Source organism: Grampus griseus (genome assembly GCF_964374135.1).
Source record: "Grampus griseus genome assembly, chromosome: 2".
NCBI lineage: Eukaryota > Metazoa > Chordata > Mammalia > Artiodactyla > Delphinidae > Grampus > Grampus griseus.
The window spans coordinates 99,892,307-99,914,910 of NC_139018.1; the positions used below are offsets into that span (position 1 = coordinate 99,892,307).

At 37.7% G+C, this 22,604-nt stretch overlaps 1 protein-coding gene across 8 annotated transcripts in view; it reads left to right on the forward strand.

Annotated features, from left to right (window-relative positions):
* Positions 1 to 22,604, forward strand: part of TEX9 (testis expressed 9) — a 208,828-nt gene that overhangs the window by 123,261 nt on the left and 62,963 nt on the right. For 7 of the 8 annotated variants that reach the window (XM_082647496.1, XM_082647491.1, XM_082647498.1 and 4 more), the window contains 2 exons: positions 20,308 to 20,371; positions 22,422 to 22,501. In XM_082647496.1, coding sequence (XP_082503622.1) covers positions 20,308 to 20,371; positions 22,422 to 22,501 — 144 coding nt within the window. Of the gene's footprint in view, positions 1 to 4,033; positions 4,071 to 4,171; positions 4,264 to 20,307; positions 20,372 to 22,421; positions 22,502 to 22,604 lie in introns of those variants that run through there. The other variant, XM_082647495.1, reaches the window with a different exon arrangement.

Genomic DNA, 22,604 nt, shown 5'->3' on the forward strand with positions numbered 1-22,604 from the left:
TCCCAGACAGGGGCACGAACCCATGTCCCCTGCATCGGCAGGCGGACTCTCAACCACTGCGCCACCAGGGAAGCCCTCTGTATATTATTATGTTTTTACATCTTAAAAAAGGTTTCTGGCTGGGGAGGGACTCCTTGGCATAGCCAATTCTTGGAGATAGCAAAGGGCTCAGCCAGGTGTGTACCTTAAATATACCAACTGACTAATGCAGAGTCATACCTCCTCTATCTTGCCTGTACACCTCAGGAGGCAATATTCCTTTGTTTTAATCATCCCAGGGCCAGATACCAAGCAAGTAGGAACAGACCCTAAAGCTTAAGGGCTGCTGAAATGATTCAAACTAGCCAATCCTAAACTGTTCACTCTGCCTTGCTTTTTCTATAGAGTAGTCTAGGTTTTCCCTTCACTCATGTTTTCTGCCTCCTAACTACTCTGAGGCTTTTCCATATATCTCTGCATGCCATGCTGTGCCTCCCAATTCTAGGACCTGTGAGTATGATGAACTTTGTTTTCATGAGCCTCTTCTATACCTTCTCTTGTGGTTGCACCTGACTGACCTGACTGACCATCCCATAAAAGAACAGAACAGGTAATTTTGTGCCTTTCCTTTTTTTCTTGGTTAGTGTGGCTAGAGGTTTATTGATTTTATTGATCCTTTCAAAGAACCAGATTTTGGTTTCTGTGATTTTCTCTGTTGTTGTCCTGTTTTCAATTCCATTGATTTGTTCTAATTTTTATTATTTCTTTTCTTTTGCTCTCCTTAAGCTTAAATTGCTCTTCTTTCTCTCATTTCCCAAGGTGGAACCTTAGATTGTTGATTTTAGATTTACCTTCTTTTCTAATATATACATTTAATGCTAAAATTCTAAGTGATGCTTTCATTGTATCCTACAGGTTTTGATAAATTGTATTTTCATTTTCATTGAGTTCAAAATACTTTTAAATTTCTCTTTAGACTTCTTTGACCCATGTATTATTTTTAAATGTGTATTTAATCTCCAAATATTTTGGGATTCTACAGCTATTTTTCTGTTATTTATTTCTAGTTTAATTCCATCATGGCCTCAGAGAAGATAGTTTATATAATTTCTGTTACAGGTTGAATTGTGGTCCCCCAAAAGACATGCTGAAGTCCTAACCCATCACATACACACACACCCCTTAACATGTGAATATGACCTTATTTGGAAATTGGGTCTTTAAAGATGTAATCAAGTTAGCGTGAAGTCATTAGGGTGGGTCCTAATCCAGTATGACTGGAAGAAATGCGATGTGAAGACAAACACACATAGGGAGAATGCTGTGTGATTACAGAGGCAGAGAGTGGAATGATGCAGCTACAAGCCAAGGAATGCCAAGGAGTGACAGCCACCACCAGAAGCTAGGAAGATGCAAGGAAGGATTCTCCCCTACAGGTTTCAAAGGGGGCATGGCCCTGCCAACACCCTGATTTTGGACTTCCAGTCTCCAGACTGTGAAACAATAAATTTCTTTTGTTTTAAGCCACCCAGTTTGTGGTACTTTCTTACAGCAATTCTAGGGAATGAATATGATTTCTATACTTTTAAATTTATTAATGTGCATTTCGTGGCCCGGATAGTCTCTCTTGGTAAATGTTCTGTGTGACCTTGAGAAAGATGTGTATTCTGCTGTTGTTGGATGGAGTATTCTCTAAATGTCAATTAGATCAGATTGATAATGCTGTTTAGGGCAATTATATCCTTACTGATTTTCTGCCTGCCTGAACTATCAACTACTGAAAATGGGGTGTTGATGTTTCCCAATGTATTTGTGCATTTTTCTATATCTCTTTGCACTCCTATTAGTTTTTGCCTCATGCATTTTGACACTCAACTTTTTGGTTCATACACATTAAGGACCGTTATATCTCCTTGGAGAGTTGACCTCTTTATCATTATGTAGTGCTCCTCCTTATCCCTGACAGTTTTTCTGGTTCTGAAATCACTTTGTTTGAAATTAATGTAGCTACTCCAGCTTTCTTTTGATTAGTGTTAGTATGGCATAACTTTTCCCATCTTTTGACTTTTTAATTTTATTTTTAATGTTTTAACAACTTGAGTGATGTATTTCACATACCCACCATTCACCCATATAAAGTGTACTATTAATTGGTTTTAGTATAGTCACAGAGTTGTGCAAGCATCAGCACAATCAATTTTAGAACATTTTTATTACCCCTCCCCCACCAAAAAAATCTTGCAACCCTTTAGTCAACCCCCCATCATCTGCCAGGGCTAGGCAACCACTGAACTACTTTCTGTCTCTATAGATTTGCCTATTCTGGACATTTCATATAATATGTGGTCCTATTAGAATGGAATCATATGATATGTTTTTTTGTGAATTGCTTCTTTCATATAGCATATTTTCAAGGTTCATCCATATTGTGGTATGCATCAGTACTTCATTCCTTTCTGGTGCTGAATAATATTCCATTGTACCAATATACTACTTTTTATTTACCTATTAATCAGTTTATTATCATTTGAGTCATTTCCACTTTTTGTCTTTTCTGCAGTAAACATTTGTGTACAACTTTTTGTGAGGGTATATGTTTTCATTTCTCTTGGGTATATAGCTAGGAGTGGGTTGCTGGATCATGTGGTAACTTTATGTGTGAACTTTTGAGAAACTGCCAGACTGTTTTCCACAGTGGCTGCACAATTTTGTATTCCTACCAACAGTGTTTGAAGATTTGAATTTCTCCACATTTTCTCCAACACTTGTTATTGTCCATCTTTTTTTATTATAGTTATCTTAGCTGGTGTGAAGTGGTATCTCATTATGATTTGAATTACACTTCCCTGAAGACTAGTGATTTTGAACACCTTTTCATGTCCTTTTTGGCTATATCTTCTTTGAAGGAATGCCTATGCAGGATACTTGCCCTTTTAAAAATAGCTCTTTTATATATTCTAGACAGGTCTCTTATTAAATAAAAGATTTGCAAAATTTACGTCCCTTTCTGTGGTTTGTCTTTTCACTTTATTTATGGTATCCTTTAAAATGAAATGTTTTTAATTTTGATGATGTCTAGTTTATTGATTTTTCTTTCTTTGCTTGTGTTTGTGGTGTCATTTCTAAGAAATCATCACCTAATTCATGAATATTTATACCTGTTTTCTTTAAAGAGCTTTATGGTTTTAGCTCTTGAGGTTAGGCCTTTGATCCATGCTGAGTTGATTTTTGTACATGGTGTGAGATAAGGGTCCAACTTCATTCGTTTACATGTTGACATCCACTTAACCCAGTACCACTTGTTGAAAAGACTATTCTTTTCCCCATTGAATGGTCTTGCTACCTTCGTTGAAGATCAGTTGACCTTAAATGTGAAGTTTATTTCTTGGATTCCCAAGTTAATTCCAAAAAAAACTGGAATTTTTGACTGCTTACTGTGTTCCGGGCACAATCCTAAGCACAAATGCACTTATCCCTCATAGTAACTCTGTGAGATGGGCACTATTCTTACCCCCACTTCACGGATGAAGTAGCGGAGATAATGATTTGCCCAAGCTAATAAGTGGCAGACCCAGGACATGAATTTAGACGACTGCCTTGAGAGCCTGAGCTTTTAACCATGCTATAAATAAATGTGCTAAGTCAGAACTTGGAATCCCACTAAATAGTTCATTTTAAACAAAACAGCTGGAGGTCAAATTGGCCACTTAGTTTGGAAAAACCACAACGGAGGAGGAGCTTTACTAGCTTGCTTCCTACTGAGTATTAGAAATGGACCTGTCTTCCTTGGTTGAAAGCCCTCCATCGCCAACTTAAGAATTTATAAATCAACGCACTACTTCGGCTTCTTCTGTTCTTGCAGCAGGACAGACGTTAGCCTTACCGGCGAGGAGCCGAAAGGCAACAGGGTCCACTCCCCAGTTCTCAGCCCCGCCGCAGCCTCGCGCTATTTTCTGCCAACAGTAGGGGCGTGGACAGAATCGCCCCCCGGGCTGGAGGCCGCCCGTGTTGTCGTAACTCTCGCGGGAAGTTGCGTCGTTGCCTCGGTAACGGCGTCGCGGCCGCGAAAGATGGCGGGGCGAAGTTTTAAGGTTAGTTCAACTCTACACTGCTGGGTAGCAGCTAGGTTTCGGGCGGCCCTGCGGACACCGGAATTCATTTAACTTTGGGTCTGAAAGTGTCTCTTTTACAGAGACGGGGCGCTTCAGGGACTCCGCTTCCACCACGCGTTCAGCAACCTGCCACACCTCGTCGGGACCTCCTCGCCAAGGAGGAAGAATATAAGTAAGAAATTTGGCGGTTCAGCTTTTCCTTTTTTCTTTCACTTAAATGAGGCTGCTTACAAATACTTTTCCTGGTGACTGACTGGATCTTTGGGACCATTCACTGTCCAGCAGTTTATCATCCCGTTCGCTTGCCCTTCTTTTTAACTTGAGCTGCGGCCTCGTAGCTGTTGAAAGTGGGCGAAAATTTAACCCAAGTGAATAAACCTGTTCGTCAGCGAGATGATACCGCTAGAAGTAGTTTGGATAGCAGGAATTGCCACGAATAGTTCAGTTTCTACTTAAAGGAATTCTACTTAATTTCAAGTTCCTAGAGTTTACGTATGTAAATTTCTTTTAGGTTTGGTTTCTAAACTGAAAGCATGTTTCTCAGGGCATTTGGAATTACCGTTCTCATCCACATTTGGTGGTGTTGGGAGGATTTCTCTTCCTTATCTGCTGCCAGTGTAATTAGAGCTATCCTGACAACACGTGCTTTCATTCTTGGACCACTCCACTCTTCATCCCCCGGTTTTCATGCAGATGTCAGAGTAATCTTTTAATTTGATCTTGTCACTCCCTCGTCTAAAACTTTGCAGTGGTTTCCAGTTGCACTTCAAAAGCTCTGTCATACCTGGCTCCTACCTCTTGTATGATCTTGACCTCTCTCCTTTTTGCCTACCAGAGTGGCCTTTCTTGACTATGATAAGTAGGCTCCCCATTACTCTTTTTTAATTGTGTGATTAAAGTTTCGTTGCAATTAGCATAACTTGTTACAGTAAATTCATTTGTTAGTTTACATTTTGTTCTGTTTCCTCCACTGGACTGTTAGTTCCACAAGGTCAGAGACCATGTCTTTTATTTGCCCTCGTATATACCCTTACCAAAAAAATTATATTTAAAAAATTCACCCTTTTAATTTAAAGTAATTTAATTTAAAACTTGGGAAACATTCTGGCAGTTCCTCAAATGGTTTAACATAGAGTTACCAAATGATCTGTACTTAAAATTAAAGCATGTTTAGAGTTAAAACTGAAGTGTCCTTTCTTTAGATAAGCTAGACATGTGTCAACTTGCATGTAGAAACATAATGATCTTCCACTGCTTGATGAAATGGGCCTGTTATTCAAGTATGAATGTACTTAATCAGTGGATCTGTTGTTCATATACAGCTCTGAATCAGCTGTTTTCAACCCAAAACATTTGTTTTCTTTACCATGCACCAGACAGCACTAAATACATGCACTGATTAGGTTAATTCATTTGGTTATTTAAAGATCTATTTGCATCTGGCCCTTCATTAAGGATATGCTCCTGATCAAAGTCAGGCATCTGTAGTAACTATTCGATTTTAGCAAAAGTTTTGTGGTAAAGGCTCCCACTTGTTACTTGTTCTGTTATATGCACTCCGAGGTGTGCAAATCTGAGGCGTTTGAACAGAGTAGCTCCCAGGCACTGCTTGAAACTTGTGATCACTCAGCACTATGCGCAAGGGTGAAATGTCTGGCCATCCTTATAGGCAAGACTATGAGTTCATAACAGAGTATTTTGCCACATGTTGTCTTGATGGTAAGCATATGGGGATGTTGTTTTAATCAACTGAACACAGCACTTTCCAGGGATCCCAATGCAGAATCTTTTACAATCAGCTCCTGTCAAATAGTTGGAGGAAATAATCACTATATGAGACAGTAAACCAAGGAATATGCTGATCACTCAAGTCAATAGATATTCCAAGTCTTGTGCGTATATCATAAAACTAGAGAGCTAAACAATAAGATTACGTGACATCTGGTTTAATTGATCTTGATAACTGGAAGGGCAAGCCTTCCCCCAAACTTCTTGCCCATAAATAACAATTACATTGGATTTATAGATTAATTTGCAGAGAACTGACATCTTTATGCTGTTGAATCTGCCCTTCTACGAATGTGATATATCTCTATTTACATGTGGGTGTTTTGGGTATTCATTAATAATATTTTATCATATTACTACATAAGAGTCTTGCATGTACAATTTTTTCAAGGTACCTTATAGTTTTTTCTTGCTATAATGAATGGCTCTTTTTCTACTACATTTTCTAATTGGTTATAAGTATAGAAACATTACTGATTTTTGTATGTTGATCCTAGACCTATATTTATATAGATTGTCAGCTCTGCTGAACTCTCTTATTCTGCAGAGTCCGTTGAGTTTTTTATAAAGACAGTTATATCATATGCAAATTGTGATAGTTTTGTCCCTTTACAATTTCTTCTACATTCTTTTTCTTGATCTGGTTAGAACTTCCAGTGCAATATGAAATAGAAAAAGTAATGGTAAGCATTTTTATCTTAGTTATGATTTTCAGGAGCCCACTTTTAATAATTTATCACTACATTTGAGGTTTGCTGTAGCGTTTTGGTATTTTTTTTTTAATCAGGCTTAAGGACGCCGTTTCCCTTAATTATTTTTTCATCAAGGATAGCTGATATGCAGTATTATACCCTTAATTTGTATTTTGAATGAATGTTAAATTTTAACAAAGCTTTTTCCCCCCAAATTTATTTAGGCAATGAAATTTTTTTCACCCCCTCATTTAATGTTTTAACATACTGAACTACAAAGGCAGATTTCTTGTTTTCTTTTAAAGTCCCTTGGATTAGATTGCTTTAATTTTATGGAGGTTTTTTTTCAGCTATAAAAAGAAATGAAATTGGTCTTGCACTTTTTTCTAGTTCTTTGCCTTTCTGATTTTGATGTGATTATTATCCTAGCCACATAAAATAAGTTGAATAGTTTTCCTTTTTTGTTTTAGTCTGTTCTTGGAAGCTTCTTGTAATCAGAGATCATCTGCCCTTTGATTAAAATTGTGAAACTGAGTCTAGTGTGGGTTTTTTTTTTTTTTGCCTGTGAATGCAGTTTCTTTAATAATTTTTGCTTCCAGAATAAATTTTGGTTATTTTCTAGTTTTCTGGAAAAGTGTCCACTTCATGTATGTTTTAAAATGTATTAACATACATTTATTCTAATTATTCTCTTACGTTTTAAGTTTTGACTGTATCTGTAACCTTATACATACCTTCTTTTGGGGACTTTTCTGTCAGTCTTGCTGGAAGGTGTATATGTTTTATTGGTCTTTTCACAGAATTAGCTTTTGGTTTTATTGCTAATCTATGTGATTAAAATTTTTTTTTGATTAGTCTTATCTCTATTATTTCTCTCTCTTCTAATGGTGGATTTATTTCTTCTTTTTTTTAGTTTCATTTTTCTTATTTTTTAATACATACATTTAATTTCTGTATATTTCTCTCCAACCACAGCTTATCGGTATTTCAGTATCCGTTTTGATATATATATTTCTTTTGTGGTTATTTAGTTTTAAATATTTTATGATTTTTCATAGTGATTATTTTAGGAGTGTGTTTTTGTAGTTCCCAAGCATCCGTTTGTTTGCTTGTTTGTTTTATTTTTGTTATTTTATAATTTATTTTTAATTGTACTATGGTCAGAGAATGTATATAATATTGATTTTCAAAAATGTTTTGAAACTTAGTGGTGACCAGGTAATGTGTTGAATTTTTGTAAATATTCTGTGTGTTCTTTGATAGAAAGTGTATTCACTATTTGTTGACTCATATCTTAGATCAAGCTAGTTAATATTGCTGTCCATAACATCAGTATCATCACCATTTTTTTTCCTAGTACCTGTATTGGTTTCTGTTAGAGATGTACTGAAATCGGCTATAATTATGATTTAAAAATTTCTCCTTATAATTGTGTCCAGTTTTGTTTGGGGGCTATATTATTTGATTTATTTAAATCCTCTTGATGAATAATTCCTTTCATTATTATGTAGTGTCTGTTATATCTTTTCTCATTCCTTTATTCTCAAACTTTTTATGTCATTTAGCTTTATTAAGAGCATTTCTTTTATATTCTCTGGTAATTTCTGCCTTCTAATGAGTGAATTTATTTATATTATTTTGTTTATTAATTTGAAGTTGTTTGGGCCATCTAATTTTTTTTTTCTATTTATGCCTTTTCTTTGTTTTTTTTTCTGTCTTTTGTTGGTTGAATGAGTTTTCATTATGTCTTTATTTTTCCTTTACTGGTTTGGAAAGACCTTAGAATGTTTTAACTTGGTTTCCCTCATTTGTCAAGTTATATAATACTTATTTCCCCTTTGCTTTGTATACCCTTACCTGTTATTTTCGTATTCTGTACTAATTTAGATTTATCATCATGTTTTCTCATTTCTTTGCATTTTTTTTCGAGGTTCAATTTCCTCTTTTCTGAAGCATAGACCATTCATTACTTCTCTGTATGAAAATCGGAGTCTTAAATTCTCCAGTCTTACCCGAAAATTTTGTTACTTTGCACTTATTCTTCAAAGATAGTTTAGCTGAATATAGAACTTGAAATGGCTAGGCCCTGCCCCCCCACCTCCCAATGGTCCATTAAAGATACCATTTCATTGTCCATTGGAATCTAGAGATATTGATAAGGCATCTACTGCCAGCATTTAAGATAGTCATGCTGGTAGACTATTTTTCTCTCTTCTTTTTAAATATTTGGTTTGTAGTTTAAAGAACATTCTCCTTGTCTTTGAAGTTCTGCAGTTTCACTATGATGTGTACAGGTGTGGATTTTTTTTCTTAATTCTGCTTGAGCTCCCTATATTCATTTCTGGAACATTCTCAGCATTATCTCTTTTTAAAAAAAGTATTGTCTTTTGTTTTATGTTTATTGCTATATTCTTCAAGTTTCAAATATTTGTCAGTTTTCTTTTTGTTTTGTTGCAGTATACTTGATTTACAATATTATACCATTTTTGGGTATACAGCATAGTGATTCAAAACTTTTATAGATTATACTCCATTTAAAGTTATTATAAAATAATGGCTATATTTCCTGTGCTGTACAATATATCCTTGTATCTTATTTATTTTATACATAGTAGTTTGTATCGCTTAATCCTTTAACCCTACTGTACTCCTCCCCCCTTCCCTCTCTCCATTGGTAACCACTTGTTTGTTCTCTACATATATGGGTCTGTTTCTGTTTTGTTATATTCATTATTTGCTTCATTTTTTAGATTCCACACATAAGTGATAACAGAGTATTTGTCTTTCTCTGACTTATTTCATTAAGCATAATACCCTCCAGGTCCATTCATGTTCTTGTAAATGGCAAAATTTCATTCTTTTTTATAACTGAATAGTATTCCATGGTATGTATGCAGATATATATATATATATCACGTCTTCTTTATTCATTCATCTGTTGATGAACATGTAAGTTGCTTCCATATCTTGGCTATTATAAATAATGCTGCTATGAACATTGGGGTGCATATATCTCTTCAGAGTAGTGTTTTCATTTTCTTTGGATATATATCCAGGAGTGGAATTACTGGGTCATATGGTAGTTATATCTTTAAGTTTTTGAGAAACTGCCATACTGTTTTCCACAGTGGCTGCACCAATTTACGTTCCCACCAACAGTGCACAAGGGTTCCCTTTTCTCCACATCCTTGCCAACATTTGTTATTTGTGGTCTTTTTGATGATAGCCATTCTGACAGGTGTGAGGTGATATCTTATTCTAGTTTTGCTTTGCATTTCTCTGATGATTAACAGTGTTGAGCATTTCATGTGCCAGTTGGCCATCTATATTCTTCTTTGGGAAAATGTCTATTCAGGTCTTCTGCCCATTTTTTAACCAGGTTATTTGTTTTTTTGATATTGAGTAGTATGAGCTATTTATATAGTTTGGGCATTAAACCCTGGTTGGTCATATCATTTGCAGATATTTTCTCCCATTCAGTACATTGTCTTTTCATTTTGTCAATGCTTTCTTATTTATTTATTTATTTATTTGCGGTACACGGGCCTCTCACTGTTGTGGCCTCTCCCGTTGCGGACCACAGGCTCCAGACGCGCAGGCTCAGTGGCCATGGCTCACGGGCCTAGCCGCTCCGCGGCATGTGGGATCTTCCCGGACCGGGGCACGAACCCGTGTCCCCTGCATCAGCAGACAGACTCTCAACCACTGCGCCACCACGGAAGCCCTGTCAATGCTTTCTTTTCCTTTCCTTTCCAATTTAATTAGGTCCTATTATTTATTTAGTTAGTTAGTTTCCTCTGCCTTAGGAGACAGATCCAAAAAATACTGCTGTGGTTTATGTCAGAGTGTTCTGCCTCTGTTTTCTTCTGGAGTTTTATGCTTTATGGTCTTACATTTAAGTCTTTAATCCATTTTGAGTTTATTTTTGAATATGGTGTGAAAAAAAGTTCTAACTTCATTCTTTTACATGTAGCAGTCCAGTCTTCCCAGCACCACTTATTGAAAGACTGTCTTTTCCTCATTTATATTTTTGCTTCCTTTGTCATAGATTAATTGCCCATATAAACGTGGGTTTGTTTCTGGGTTCACTATTCTGTTCCATTGATCTCTGTGTCTGCTTTTGTTCCAGTACCATACTGTTTTGGCTACTGTAGCTTTGTAGTATAATGATTATGGATCAATCGAAGAAAAATATATAACAATTGTAAATATATATGCACTCAACATAGGAGTATCTAAATACATAATGCAAATGACAACAGAAATGAAGGACAGTAACACAATAATAGTAGGGAACTTTAACACCCCACTTACATCAATGGACAGATCGTTCAGACAGAAAAATCAATGAGGAAACACTGGCCTTAAATGACACGTTAGACCAAACAGAACACATAGTATTCTATTCAAAGGCAGCAGAATACACATTCTTTTCAAGATCACATGCTAGCCCAAAAAACAAGTCTTAGTAAGTTTAAGTAAATTGAAATCATATCAAGCATCTTTTCCAACTACAGTACTATGAGATTAGAAATCACCTACAAGAAAAAAACTGCAAAAAACACAAACATGTGGAGGCTAAAAAATATGCTACTAAACCAGTGGATCACTGCAGAAATCAAGGAGGAAATCAGAAAATACCTGGAGACAAAAGAAAATGAAAACACAGCAATCCAAATTGTATGGGATGCAGCAAAAGCAGTTTTGAGACGGAACTTTATAGCGATACAAGCCTGCCTCAGGAAACAAAACAAAATCTCAAATAAACAACCTAACCTTACACCTAAAGGAATTAGAAATAGAAGAACAAACAAAACCCAAAGTTAGTAGAAGGAAAGAAATAATCTGTTGATTGTCCCTCCTGGGCACTTGTTTCTTTTTTTTTTTTTTTACATCTTTATTGGAGTTTAATTGCTTTACAATGGTGTGTCAGTTTCTGCTTTATAACAAAGTGAATCAGTTACACATATGTTCCCATATCTCCTCCCTCTTGCGTCTCCCTCCCTCCCACCTTCCCTATCCCACCCATCCAGGTGGTCACAAAGCACCAAGCTGATCTCCCTGTGCTATGTGGCTGCTTCCCACTAGCTATCTATTTTACGTTTGGTAGCGTATATATGTCCATGCCACTCTCTCACTTTGTCACAGCTTACCCTTCCCCCTCCCCATATCCTCAAGTCCATTCTCTAGTAGGTCTGTCTCTTTATTCCCGTCTTACCCCTAGGTTGTTTATGACATTTTTTTTTCTTAGGTTCCATATATATGTGTTAGCATACGGTATTTGTCATTCTCTTTCTGACTTACTTCACTCTGTATGACAGTAGGTCCATCCACCTCACTACAAATAACTCAATTTCGTTTCTTTTTATGGCTGAGTAATATTCCATTGTATATATGTGCCACACCTTCTTTATCCATTCATTCGATGATGGACACTGAGGTTGTTTCCATCTCCGGGCTATTGAAAATAGAGCTGCAATGAACATTTTGGTACATGACTTTTTTTGAATTATGGTTTTCTCAGGGTATATGCCCAGTAGTGGGATTGCTGGGTCATATGGTAGTTCTATTTGTAGTTTTTTAAGGAACCTCCATACTGTTCACCATAGTGGCTGTACCAATTCACATTCCCACCAGCAGTGCAAGAGTGTTCCCTTTTCTCCACACCCTCTCCAGCATTTATTGTTTCTAGATTTTTTGATGATGGCCATTCTGACCGGTGTGAGATGATATCTCATTGTAGTTTTGATTTGCATTACTCTAATAATTAATGATGTTGAGCATTCGTTCATTTGTTTTCTGGCAATCTGTGTATTTTCTTTGGAGAAATGTCTCTTTAGGTCTTCTGCCCATTTTTGGATTGGGTTGTTTGTTTTTTTATTATTGAGCTGTATGAGCTGCTTGCAAATTTTAGAGATTAATCCTTTGTCACTTGCTTCATTTGCAAATATTTTCTCCCATTCTGAGGGTTGTCTTTTGGTCTTGTTTATGGTTTCCTTTGCTGTGCAAAAGCTTTGAAGTTTCATTAGGTCCCATTTGTTTATTTTTGTTTTTATTTCCATTTCTCTAGGAGGTGGGTCAAAAAGGATCTTGCTGTGATTTATGTCATAGAGTGTTCTGCCTATGTTTTCCTCTAAGAGTTTGATAGTTTCTGGCCTTAAATTTAGGTCTTTAATTCATTTTGAGCTTATTTTTGTGTATGGTGTTAGGGAGTGTTCTAATCTCATACTTTTACATGTAGGTGTGCAGTTTTCCCAGCACCACTTATTGAAGAGGCTGTCCTTTCTCCACTGTACATTCCTGCCTCCTTTATCAAAGATAAGGTGACCATATGTGCATGGGTTTATCTCTGGGCTTTCTATCCTGTTCCGTTGATCTATATTTTTGTTTTTGTGCCAGTACCATACTGTCTTGATTGCTGTAGTTTTGTAGTATAATCTGAAGTCAGGGAGCCTGATTTCTCCAGCTCCGTTTTTCGTTCTCAAGATTGCTTTGGCTATTCGGGGTCTTTTGTGTTTCCATACAAATTGTGAAATTTTTTGTTCTAGTTCTGTGAAAAATGCCACTGGTAGTTTGAAAGGGATTGCATTGAATCTGTAGATTGCTTTGGGTAGTAGAGTCATTTTCACAATGTTGATTCTTCCAATCCAAGAACATGGTATATCTCTCCATCTATTTGTATCATCGTTAGTTTCTTATATCAGTATAATTTTCTGCATACAGGTCTTTTGTCTCCTTAGGTAGGTTTATTCGTAGATATTTTATTCTTCTTGTTGCATTGGTAAACGGGAGTGTTTTCCTGATTTCACTGTCAGATTTTTCATCATTAGTGTATAGGAATGCCAGAGATTTCTGTGCATTAATTTTGTATCCTGCTACTTTACCAAATTCATTGATTAACTCTAGTTGTTTTCTGGTAGCATCTTTACGATTCTCTATGTATAGTATCATGTCATCTGCAAACAATGACAGCTTTACTTCTTCTTTTCCGATTTGGATTCCTTTTATTTCCTTTTCTTCTCTGATTGCTGTTGCTAAAACTTCCAAAATTATGTTGAATAAAAGTGGGGAGAGTGGGCAATCTTGTCTTGTTCCTGATCTTAGTGGAAATGCTTTCAGTTTTGCACCATTGAGGACGATGTTGGCTGTGGGTTTGTCATATATGGCCTTTATTATGTTGAGGAAAGTTCCCTCTATGCCTACTTTCTGGAGGGTTTTTATCATAAATGGGTGTTGAATTTTGTCGAAAGCTTTCTCTGCATCTATTGAGATGATCATATGGTTTTTCCCCTTAAATTTGTCAATATGGTGTATCACGTTGATTGATTTGCATATATTGAAGAATCCTTGCATTCCTGGAATGAACCCCACTTGATCATGGTGTATGATCCTTTTAATGTGTTGTTGGATTCTGTTTGCTAGTATTTTGTTGAGGATTTTTGCATCAATGTTCATCAGTGATATTGGCCTGTAGTTTTCTTTCTTTGTGACATCCTTGTCTGGTTTTGGTATCAGGATGGTGGTGGCCTCATAGAATGAGTTTGGGAGTGTTCCTCCCTCTGCTATATTTTGGAAGAGTTTGAGAAGGATGGGTGTTAGGTCTTCTCTAAATGTTTGATAGAATTCACCTGTGAAGCCATCTGGTCCTGGGCTTTTGTTTGTTGGAAGATTTTTAATCACAGTTTCAATTTCAGTGCTTGTGATTGGTCTGTGTATATTTTCTATTTCTTCCTGATTCAGTCTTGGCAGGTTGTGCATTTCTAAGAATTTGTCCATTTCTTCCAGGTTGTCCATTTTATTGGCATAGAGTTGCTTGTAGTAATCTCTCATGATCTTTTGTATTTCTGCAGTGTCAGATGTTACTTCTCCTTTTTCATTTCTAAATCTATTGATTTGAGTCTTCTCCCTTTTTTTCTTGATGAGTCTGGCTAATGGTTTATCAATTTTGTTTATCTTCTCAAAGAACCAGCTTTTAGCTTTATTGATCTTTGCTATTGTTTTCTTCATTTCTTTTTCATTTATTTCTGATCTGATCTTTATGATTTCTTTCCTTCTGTTAACTTTGGGGTTTTTTTGTTCTTTCTCTAATTGCTTTAGCTGGAAGGTTAGGTTGTTTATTCGAGATGTTTCCTGTTTCTTAAGGTAGGATTGTATTGCTATAAACCTCCCTCTTAGAACTGCTTTTGCTGCATCCCATAGGTTTGGGTTGTCGTGTCTCCATTGTCATTTGTTTCTAGGTATTTTTTTATTTCCTCTTTGATTTCTTCAGTGATCACTTCGTTATTAAGTAGTGTATTGTTTAGCCTCCTTGTGTTTGTATTTTTTACAGATCTTTTCCTGTTTTTGATATCTAGTCTCATTGCATTGTGCACGGAAAAGATACTTGATACAATTTCAATTTTCCTAAATTTACCAAGGCTTTATTTGTGACCCAAGATGTGATCTATCCTGGGGAATGTTCCATGAGCACTTGAGAAAAATGTGTATTCTGTTGTTTTTGGAAGGAATGTCCTATAAATATCAATTAAGTCCATCTTGTTTAATGTATCATTTAAAGCTTGTGTTTCCTTATTTATTTTCGTTTTGGATGATCTGTCCATTGGTGAAAGTGGGGTGTTAAAGTCCCCTACTATGAATGTGTTACTGTCGATTTCCCCTTTTATGGCAGTTAGTATTTGCCTTATGTACTGAGGTGCTTCTATGTTGGGTGCATAAATATTTACAATTGTTATATCTTCTTCTTGGATCGATCCCTTGATCATTATGTAGTGTCCTTCTTTGTCTCTTGTAATAGTCTTTATTTTAAAGTCTGTTTTGTCTGATATGAGAATTGCTACTCCAGCTTTCTTTTGATTTCCATTTGCATGGAATATCTTTTTCCATTCCCTCACTTTCATTCTGTATGTGTCCCTAGGTCTGAAGTGTGTCTCTTGTAAACAGCATATATATAGGTCTTGTTTTTGTATCCATTCAGCCAGTCTGTGTCTTTTGGTGGGAGCATTTAATCCATTTACATTTAAGGTAATTATCGATATGTATGTTCCTATTCCCATTTCCTTAATTGTTTTGGGTTTGTTATTGTAGGTCTTTTCCTTCTCTTGTGTTTCTTGCCTAGAGAAGTTCCTTTAGCATTTGTTGTAAAGCTGGTTTGGTGCTGCTGAACTCTCTCAGCTTTTGCTTGCCTGTAAAGGTTTTAATTTCTCCATCAAATCTGAATGAGATCCTTGCTGGGTAGAGTAATCTTGGTTGTAGGTTTTTCTCCTTCATCACTTTAAATATGTCCTGCCAGTCCCTTCTGCCTTGCAGAGTTTCTGCTGAAAGATCAGTTGTTAACCTTATGGGGATTCCCTTGTGTGTTATTTGTTGTTTTTCCCTTGCTGCTTTTAATATGTTGTCTTTGTATTTAATTTTTGATAGTTTGCTTAATATGTGTCTTGGCATATTTCTCCTTGGATTTATCCTGTATGGGACTCTCTGTGCTTCCTGGACTTGATTACCTATTTCCCTTCCCATATTAGGGAAGTTTTCAACTATAATCTCTTCAAATATTTTCTCAGTCCCTTTCTTTTTCTCTTCTTCTTCTGGAACCTCTATACTTCGAATGTTGGTGTGTTTAATGTTGTCCCAGAGGTCTCTGAGACTGTCCTCAGTTCTTTTCATTCTTTTTTCTTTATTCTGCTCTGCAGTAGTTATTTCCACTATTTTATCTTCCAAGTCACTTATCCATTCTTCTGCCTCAGTTATTCTGCTATTGATCCCATCTAGAGTATTTTTATTTTCATTTATTGTGTTGTTTATCGTTGCTTGTTTCATCTTTAGTTCTTTTAGGTCCTTGTTAAATGTTTCTTGAATTTATTCTATTTCCAAGATTTTGGATCATCTTTACTATCATTATTCTGAATTCTTTTTCAGGTAGACTGCCTATTTCCTGTTCATTTGTTAGGTCTGGTGGGTTTTTATCTTGCTCCTTCATCTGCTGTGTGTTTTTCTGTCTTCTCATTTTGCTTATCTTACTGTGTTTGGGGTCTCCTTTTTGCAGGCTGCAGGTTTGTATTTCCCATTGTTTTTGGTGTCTGTCCCCAGTGGCTAAAGTTGGTTCAGTGGGTTGTGTAGGCTTCCTGGTGGAGGGGACTGGTGCCTGTGTTCTGGTGGATGATGCTGGATCTTGTCTTTCTGGTGGGCAGGTCCATGTCTGGTGGTGTGTTTTGGGGTGTCTGTGGACTTATTATGATTTTAGGCAGCCTCTCTGCTAATGGGTGGGGTTGTGTTCCTGTCTTGCTAGTTGTTTGGCATAGGGTGTTCAGCACTGTAGCTTGCTGGTCGTTGAGTGAAGCTGGGTGCTGGTGCTGAGGTGGAGGTCTCTGGGAGATTTTCGCCGTTTGATATTATGTGGAGCTGGGAGGTCTCTTGTGGGCCAGTGTCCTGAAGTTGTCTCTCCCACGTCAGAGACACAGCACTGACTCCTGGCTGCAGCACCAAGAGCATTTCATCCACACGGCTCAGAATAAAAGGGAGAAAAAGAAGGAAGGAAGGGAGGGAGGGAAGGAAGGAAGGAAGGGGATAAAATAAAATAGTTATTAAAATAAAAAATAACTGTTAAGAAAAAAAATTTTTTTTAAGAAAAACAAAAACAAAACGGACAGAAGCTTAGGACAAATGGTGAAAGCAAAGCTATACAGACAAAATCTCACACAGAAGCATACCCATACACGCTCACAAAAAGAGGAAAAGGGGAAAAAATAATAAATCTTTTTCTCAAATTCCAGCTCCTCAATTTGGTATGATTCGTTGTCTATTCACGTATTCCACAGATGCAGGGTACATCAAGTTGATTGTGGAGCCTTAATCCGCTGCTTCTGAGGCTGCTGGGAGAGATTTCCCTTTCTCCTCTTTGTTCGCACAGCTCCCAGGGCTCAGCTGTGGATTTGGCCCCGCCTCTGCGTGTAGTTCGCCGGAGGGCCTCTGTTCGCTCAGACAGGACGGGGGTTAAAGGAGCAGCTGCTTCGGGGGCTCTGGCTCACTCAGGACGGGGAGCAGGAGGGGTGCGGATGCTGGGCGAGCCTGCGGCGGCAGAGGCCGGCATGACGTTGCACCAGCCTGAGTCCCGCTGTGCGTTCTCCCGGGGAAGTTGTCCCTGGATCCCGGGACCCTGGCAGTGGCGGGCTGCACAGGCTCCCCGGAAGAGGGGTGTGGAGAGTGACCTGTGCTCGCACACAGGCTTCTTGGTGGTGGCAGCAGCAGCCTTAGCGTCTTCAAGCCCGTCTTTGGGGTCCGCGCTGTTAACCGCGGCTCGTGCCTGTCTCTGGAGCTCCTTTAAGCAGCGCTCTTAATCCCCTCTCCTCGCACAGCAGGAAACAAAGAGGGAAGAAAAAGTCTCTTGCCTCTTTGGCAGGTCCAGACTTTTCCCCAGACTCCCTCCCGGCTAGCCGTGGCGCACTAGCCCTTTCAGGCAGTGTTCACGCCGCCAACCCCTGCGCTCCAACCGAAGCCCGGGCCTCAGCTCCCAGCCCCGCCCGCCCCGGCGGGTGAGCAGACAAGCCTCTTGGGCTGGTGAGTGCTGGTCGGCACCGCTCCTCTGTGCGGGAATCTCTCTGCTTTACCCTCTGCACCCGTTGCTGTGCTCTCCTCCGCGGCTCCGAAGCTTCCCCCCTCCGCCACCCACAGTCTCCGCCCGGGGCTTCCTAGTGTGTGGAAACATTTTCTCCTTCACAGCTCCCTCCCACTGGTGCAGGTCCCGTCCCTATCCTTTGTCTGTTTATTTGCCCTACCCAGGTACGTGGGGGAGTTCCTTGCCTTTTGGGAGGTCTGAGGTCTTCTTCCAGCGTTCAGTAGGTGTTCTGTAGGAGTTGTTCCACGTGTAGATGTATTTCTGGTGTCTCTGTGGGGAGGAAGGTGATCGCCGCGTCTTACTCTTCCGCCATCTCCCCCCCCCCCCCCGTCCAGGCACTTGTTTCTTAATGCAATTTGTTACTTTTGTGAGGGTATCTTTAGTGGGGTTTGCTTTCTGAGAGAGTTGCATGTGTTCTAGATGAGTAAATCCCTAAGTGTGGTTTTGCATTTAACTTTATTAGCTTATCAGAGTTTTCACTGGTTCTTATCCAATTTACTATATTAAAGTTTTGGCATAGTGTCCGTGTACCATCTGGGTAAGATGAACTTGGAGTACACTCCTGTGTGCTCTGATTACTCACAAGAGAATCTTTTCCACACACGGCTCTAGTTTCATTTCCATTCACCTAAGGTTATGGGTAGTGTTTCTGTGGTATGTGGTTCACAGGTGTAGCCCTTCGTGACTCTCTCATGTGCATCAGTTTCTAGCTGTTAAGCTGTTTTGGCTTCTGTTCCTGTTTACTGCTCTCATTTTTAGTTGCTGCTTTATTTTTAGTGCCAGGGTATTTTCCCTGCCTAAGTTTAAGTTTAGCAATATTTCGTTCATTGTATTTTATCCAGATTTCTATGGGTTTTGGAGCAGAAGAATAGCCTTTTGATTTATCTCAGCCTGCTATATTGACCAGAAACCTCTATTGGTTCTTGTTAAGGAAATGTGAAAAATCAGGTAAAGGCATCTTGAATACAACTTTAAGTCTTTATCAGATATTTTTATTTTGATTAACTTATCCTAAGATATAAAAATATTTCTTAAAACATCAGATTTTTTAAAGAAGGGATGTGATACTGCTTTTTTCTTCCTGGGGGTGGGGGTCATCACTGGTTTGTGGTACTTCTGAATCACATATCTAAAAAAACAAGGTATCTCATTTAAAAAATTGCTCTGCATATTTTCTTCATAAAACTTCAGAAGAGCCTAGATAGTCTAGAAGTGTGATCTACGAATAGAATTTAAAAGTTACATGCTTTTGAAGTTGTTTATTATAATGTTAACCTTTAAAACTGAGAAGCGGACTTCAACTAACAGGGAGAACGGTTTAGTACATTATGTTAACTTCAACTCTAGAATATTTCATAGCCATTTAAGGCACTAATTATAAAAATTATATAGAGATAAATATATTCCATCTGTATTGTTATGGTAGAACAGTACAAAATTGTGTGTGTGCCTACATATGAAAATTAGAAGGGAATTTTAAAAATGATTGGATGATAGTGGTAGGATGATGAGCAATTTTTTCTTTAAAAACGGTTTCCCGCAATGGCATTGCTATTCTTACAGTCTTAATGGGACTAAATAGTATTCCTATTCTTTGCTAGATTCCAAATAGATTGGGAAAAAAAAAGGAGTGGCAGGTGTAGGTGAAAGTAATCACCTGTGTTCCTGATGAAGCTGATATTGAAGTATGTAGCTGAGGTATGAGCCACCTCAGGTCTGCTCACTAAACCCCAGATATACCTCCCCAGTCACCTGAACACCCCTGATGAAATCAGCCCCCTCCACACCCCACCCCACTCCTGTTCCCAATTGGAGTTGATCCCAAGAACATGGAGAGTGGAACTGAGTTGAACCCACCCAGTTTATTCTTCCCAAATAAATCATTCCACCTGAAGTAATGGCCAGGGAGAGGCTAGGAGTTACATGGTTTGAGCTTCCACCAGGAAGAAGAAGGATCATGGGGATTTGGAGATAAGCTTTGTAATAGTTGTGTTAATTTTCAAATAAAAATGTCATGTGTATGTTTTGGCATTTATTGATTAGCTAAATTGTAGTTATTGAAATTTAATTACTTTTATTTTTGTGTTACAATCTTCAGTCTATCACAATTATTATTTTCTCCTTTTAGGCGTTTAAATGCAGAATTAGAGGCAAAAACGGCTGATCTGGTTCGACAAGCTGAGGAAGTAATAGTAAGTGAATGTACAATTAATAGTAATTCCATGTAAGTGCTAGTGTTTTTTTGTTTTTTTTTTAATTAATTAATTTATTTATTTTTGGCTGTGTTGGGTCTTCATTTCTGTGCGAGGGCTTTCTCTAGTTGCGGCGAGCGGGGGCCACTCTTCATCGCGGTGCGCGGGCCTCTCACTGTCGGGGCCTTCTCTTGTTGCAGAGCACAGGCTCCAGTCGGGCAGGCTCAGTAGCTGTGGCGCACGGGCTTAGTTGCTCTGCGGCATGTGGGATCTTCCCAGACCAGGGCTCGAACCCGTGTCCCCTGCATTGGCAGGCAGATTCTCAACCACTGCGCCACCAGGGAAGCCCAGTGCTAGTTTTTTAACTTTAATTTGATGTGTAACATACATGCAAAAAAGTGCCCAAAGCATAAATTTTCAGCTCAGTGAATTATCATAAATTGAACATCAATATATGCATAAGTATGTGTATACATGCATGTATATGTTTTTGATAAGCACACTTTTTAAAAAAAAATTATTTTTGGCTGCATTGGGTCTTCGTTGCGGTGCGTGGGCTTCTCATTGCAGTGGCTTCTCTTGTTGTGGAGCACAGGCTCTGGAGCATAGGCTCAGTAGTTGTGGCACACGGGCTTAGTTGTTCCACGGCATGTGCGATCTTCCTGGACCAGGGCTCGAACCTGTGTCCCATGCATTGGCAGGTGGATTCTTAACCACTGTGCCACCAGGGAAGCCCAGCACACATTTTCTAAAAGCCACTGAAAAAGAGTTTTCCATTTAGATATTCCAATCATCTAATTAATAGGAATATTAATATTGAACAGTATTTCCCACTGTTTTAAGATTAATATTTGCAAGTAGCTATATAGAATTAGTACTGGTAATTCAGTAAGGATAGAAATAAAATGGTCTTTGGACAGAAGCTGAATAAAGGTTAACAACTACCATTAATGCTCAGATGGTAATCCGTTTCTTAAACTCTGCAGTTGGATATAACTCAGATTCTTAGGGCTAGACCATAATCAGATTTATAGTCAGGAAGAATGTAGTGAGGTTACATCACTAGACAATGTAAGCATATTTGCCCCATTCTGGCTACCAAATTGGTTATTTCTACTTTAAGCATCCCTCCCTAAGTATCAGCATTCCCAATATTAGTTGATAGGATATAGTAATATTCCTTAGAGGAATAAAGTAGCTGCTTTCAAACTTTTTAAATTTTTTATTCTAATTCATTTATAATTCTCTTTCATTTAAATCCCACCCCCACCCCACTTTGGAGTTGATGGAGGCAGGGAAGAATAGGCAATATTTTAATGTCTTAGACAGATCTGTCATTATTTGTTAGTTTAGGAATGGGAATATTTAGATAACGGTTACAGATTTACTAGTTGCATTTGTAATTAAATATTTTACTAAAAAATAAACATTTTATTACATCTTTTAGTTTTTATCAGTGTCTGAAGAGCAGGAAAATAATTTTTCTGAAAATAATGTTCAGAAACTCAACATTATGGTAGAGTGAGTGATTCATTATGTATTCTGATCAGAGTCCTCTAATGGATATAACTTTTGCCACATTGAATTTTTGTTTTTTCACTTTCATATTAATACATTTTCTCCAAAAGCTTTCACTCTTAGTGCTTCATTTTTAGCACTTTCATTTCTATGTGGTCGTCTTAACATTGAAGTTTTTATGATTTGAGACAAGTTTTTCTATCCATTAAATGGATTTATGTTTCCACTTCTTGTGAACCTTATTTCCTTTGCATGTTACAGAAGATGGAAGCTCTGATGTAGTTGGGAAGCAGGAGTCAGCTAAGATCATATAAAGGCATTGGCATTCTTACAGTTTTGCCTTAGAACTGACTCTTTTAACCAAGAATGAGTGAAAGGGTGAAACTACATTGTTACAGATCTTATTTTGATACCATAGCTTTTAGAATTCTGTGCTTTGATTTTATAGAAATAATTAATGATCAGAAAGGCACTTGAATATATCCTAGTTTTGTACATTATTTTCCTACATGACTTTGTTTTATTTAACTAGAGAGATCAGCAAGAAGTACGATCTCCGTCTATTTCAACACAAATTAAATCATATGAAGAGGAAGATGATTACAGTTTAAGGTAAGACTTAAATTCCCAAACACCTTAAAAGTTTTTTCTTTTTACTGGGTAAATGCTTTAAGATTATTTTCTGTTGTTTTTTTTTAATTAAGGTATATTTGAC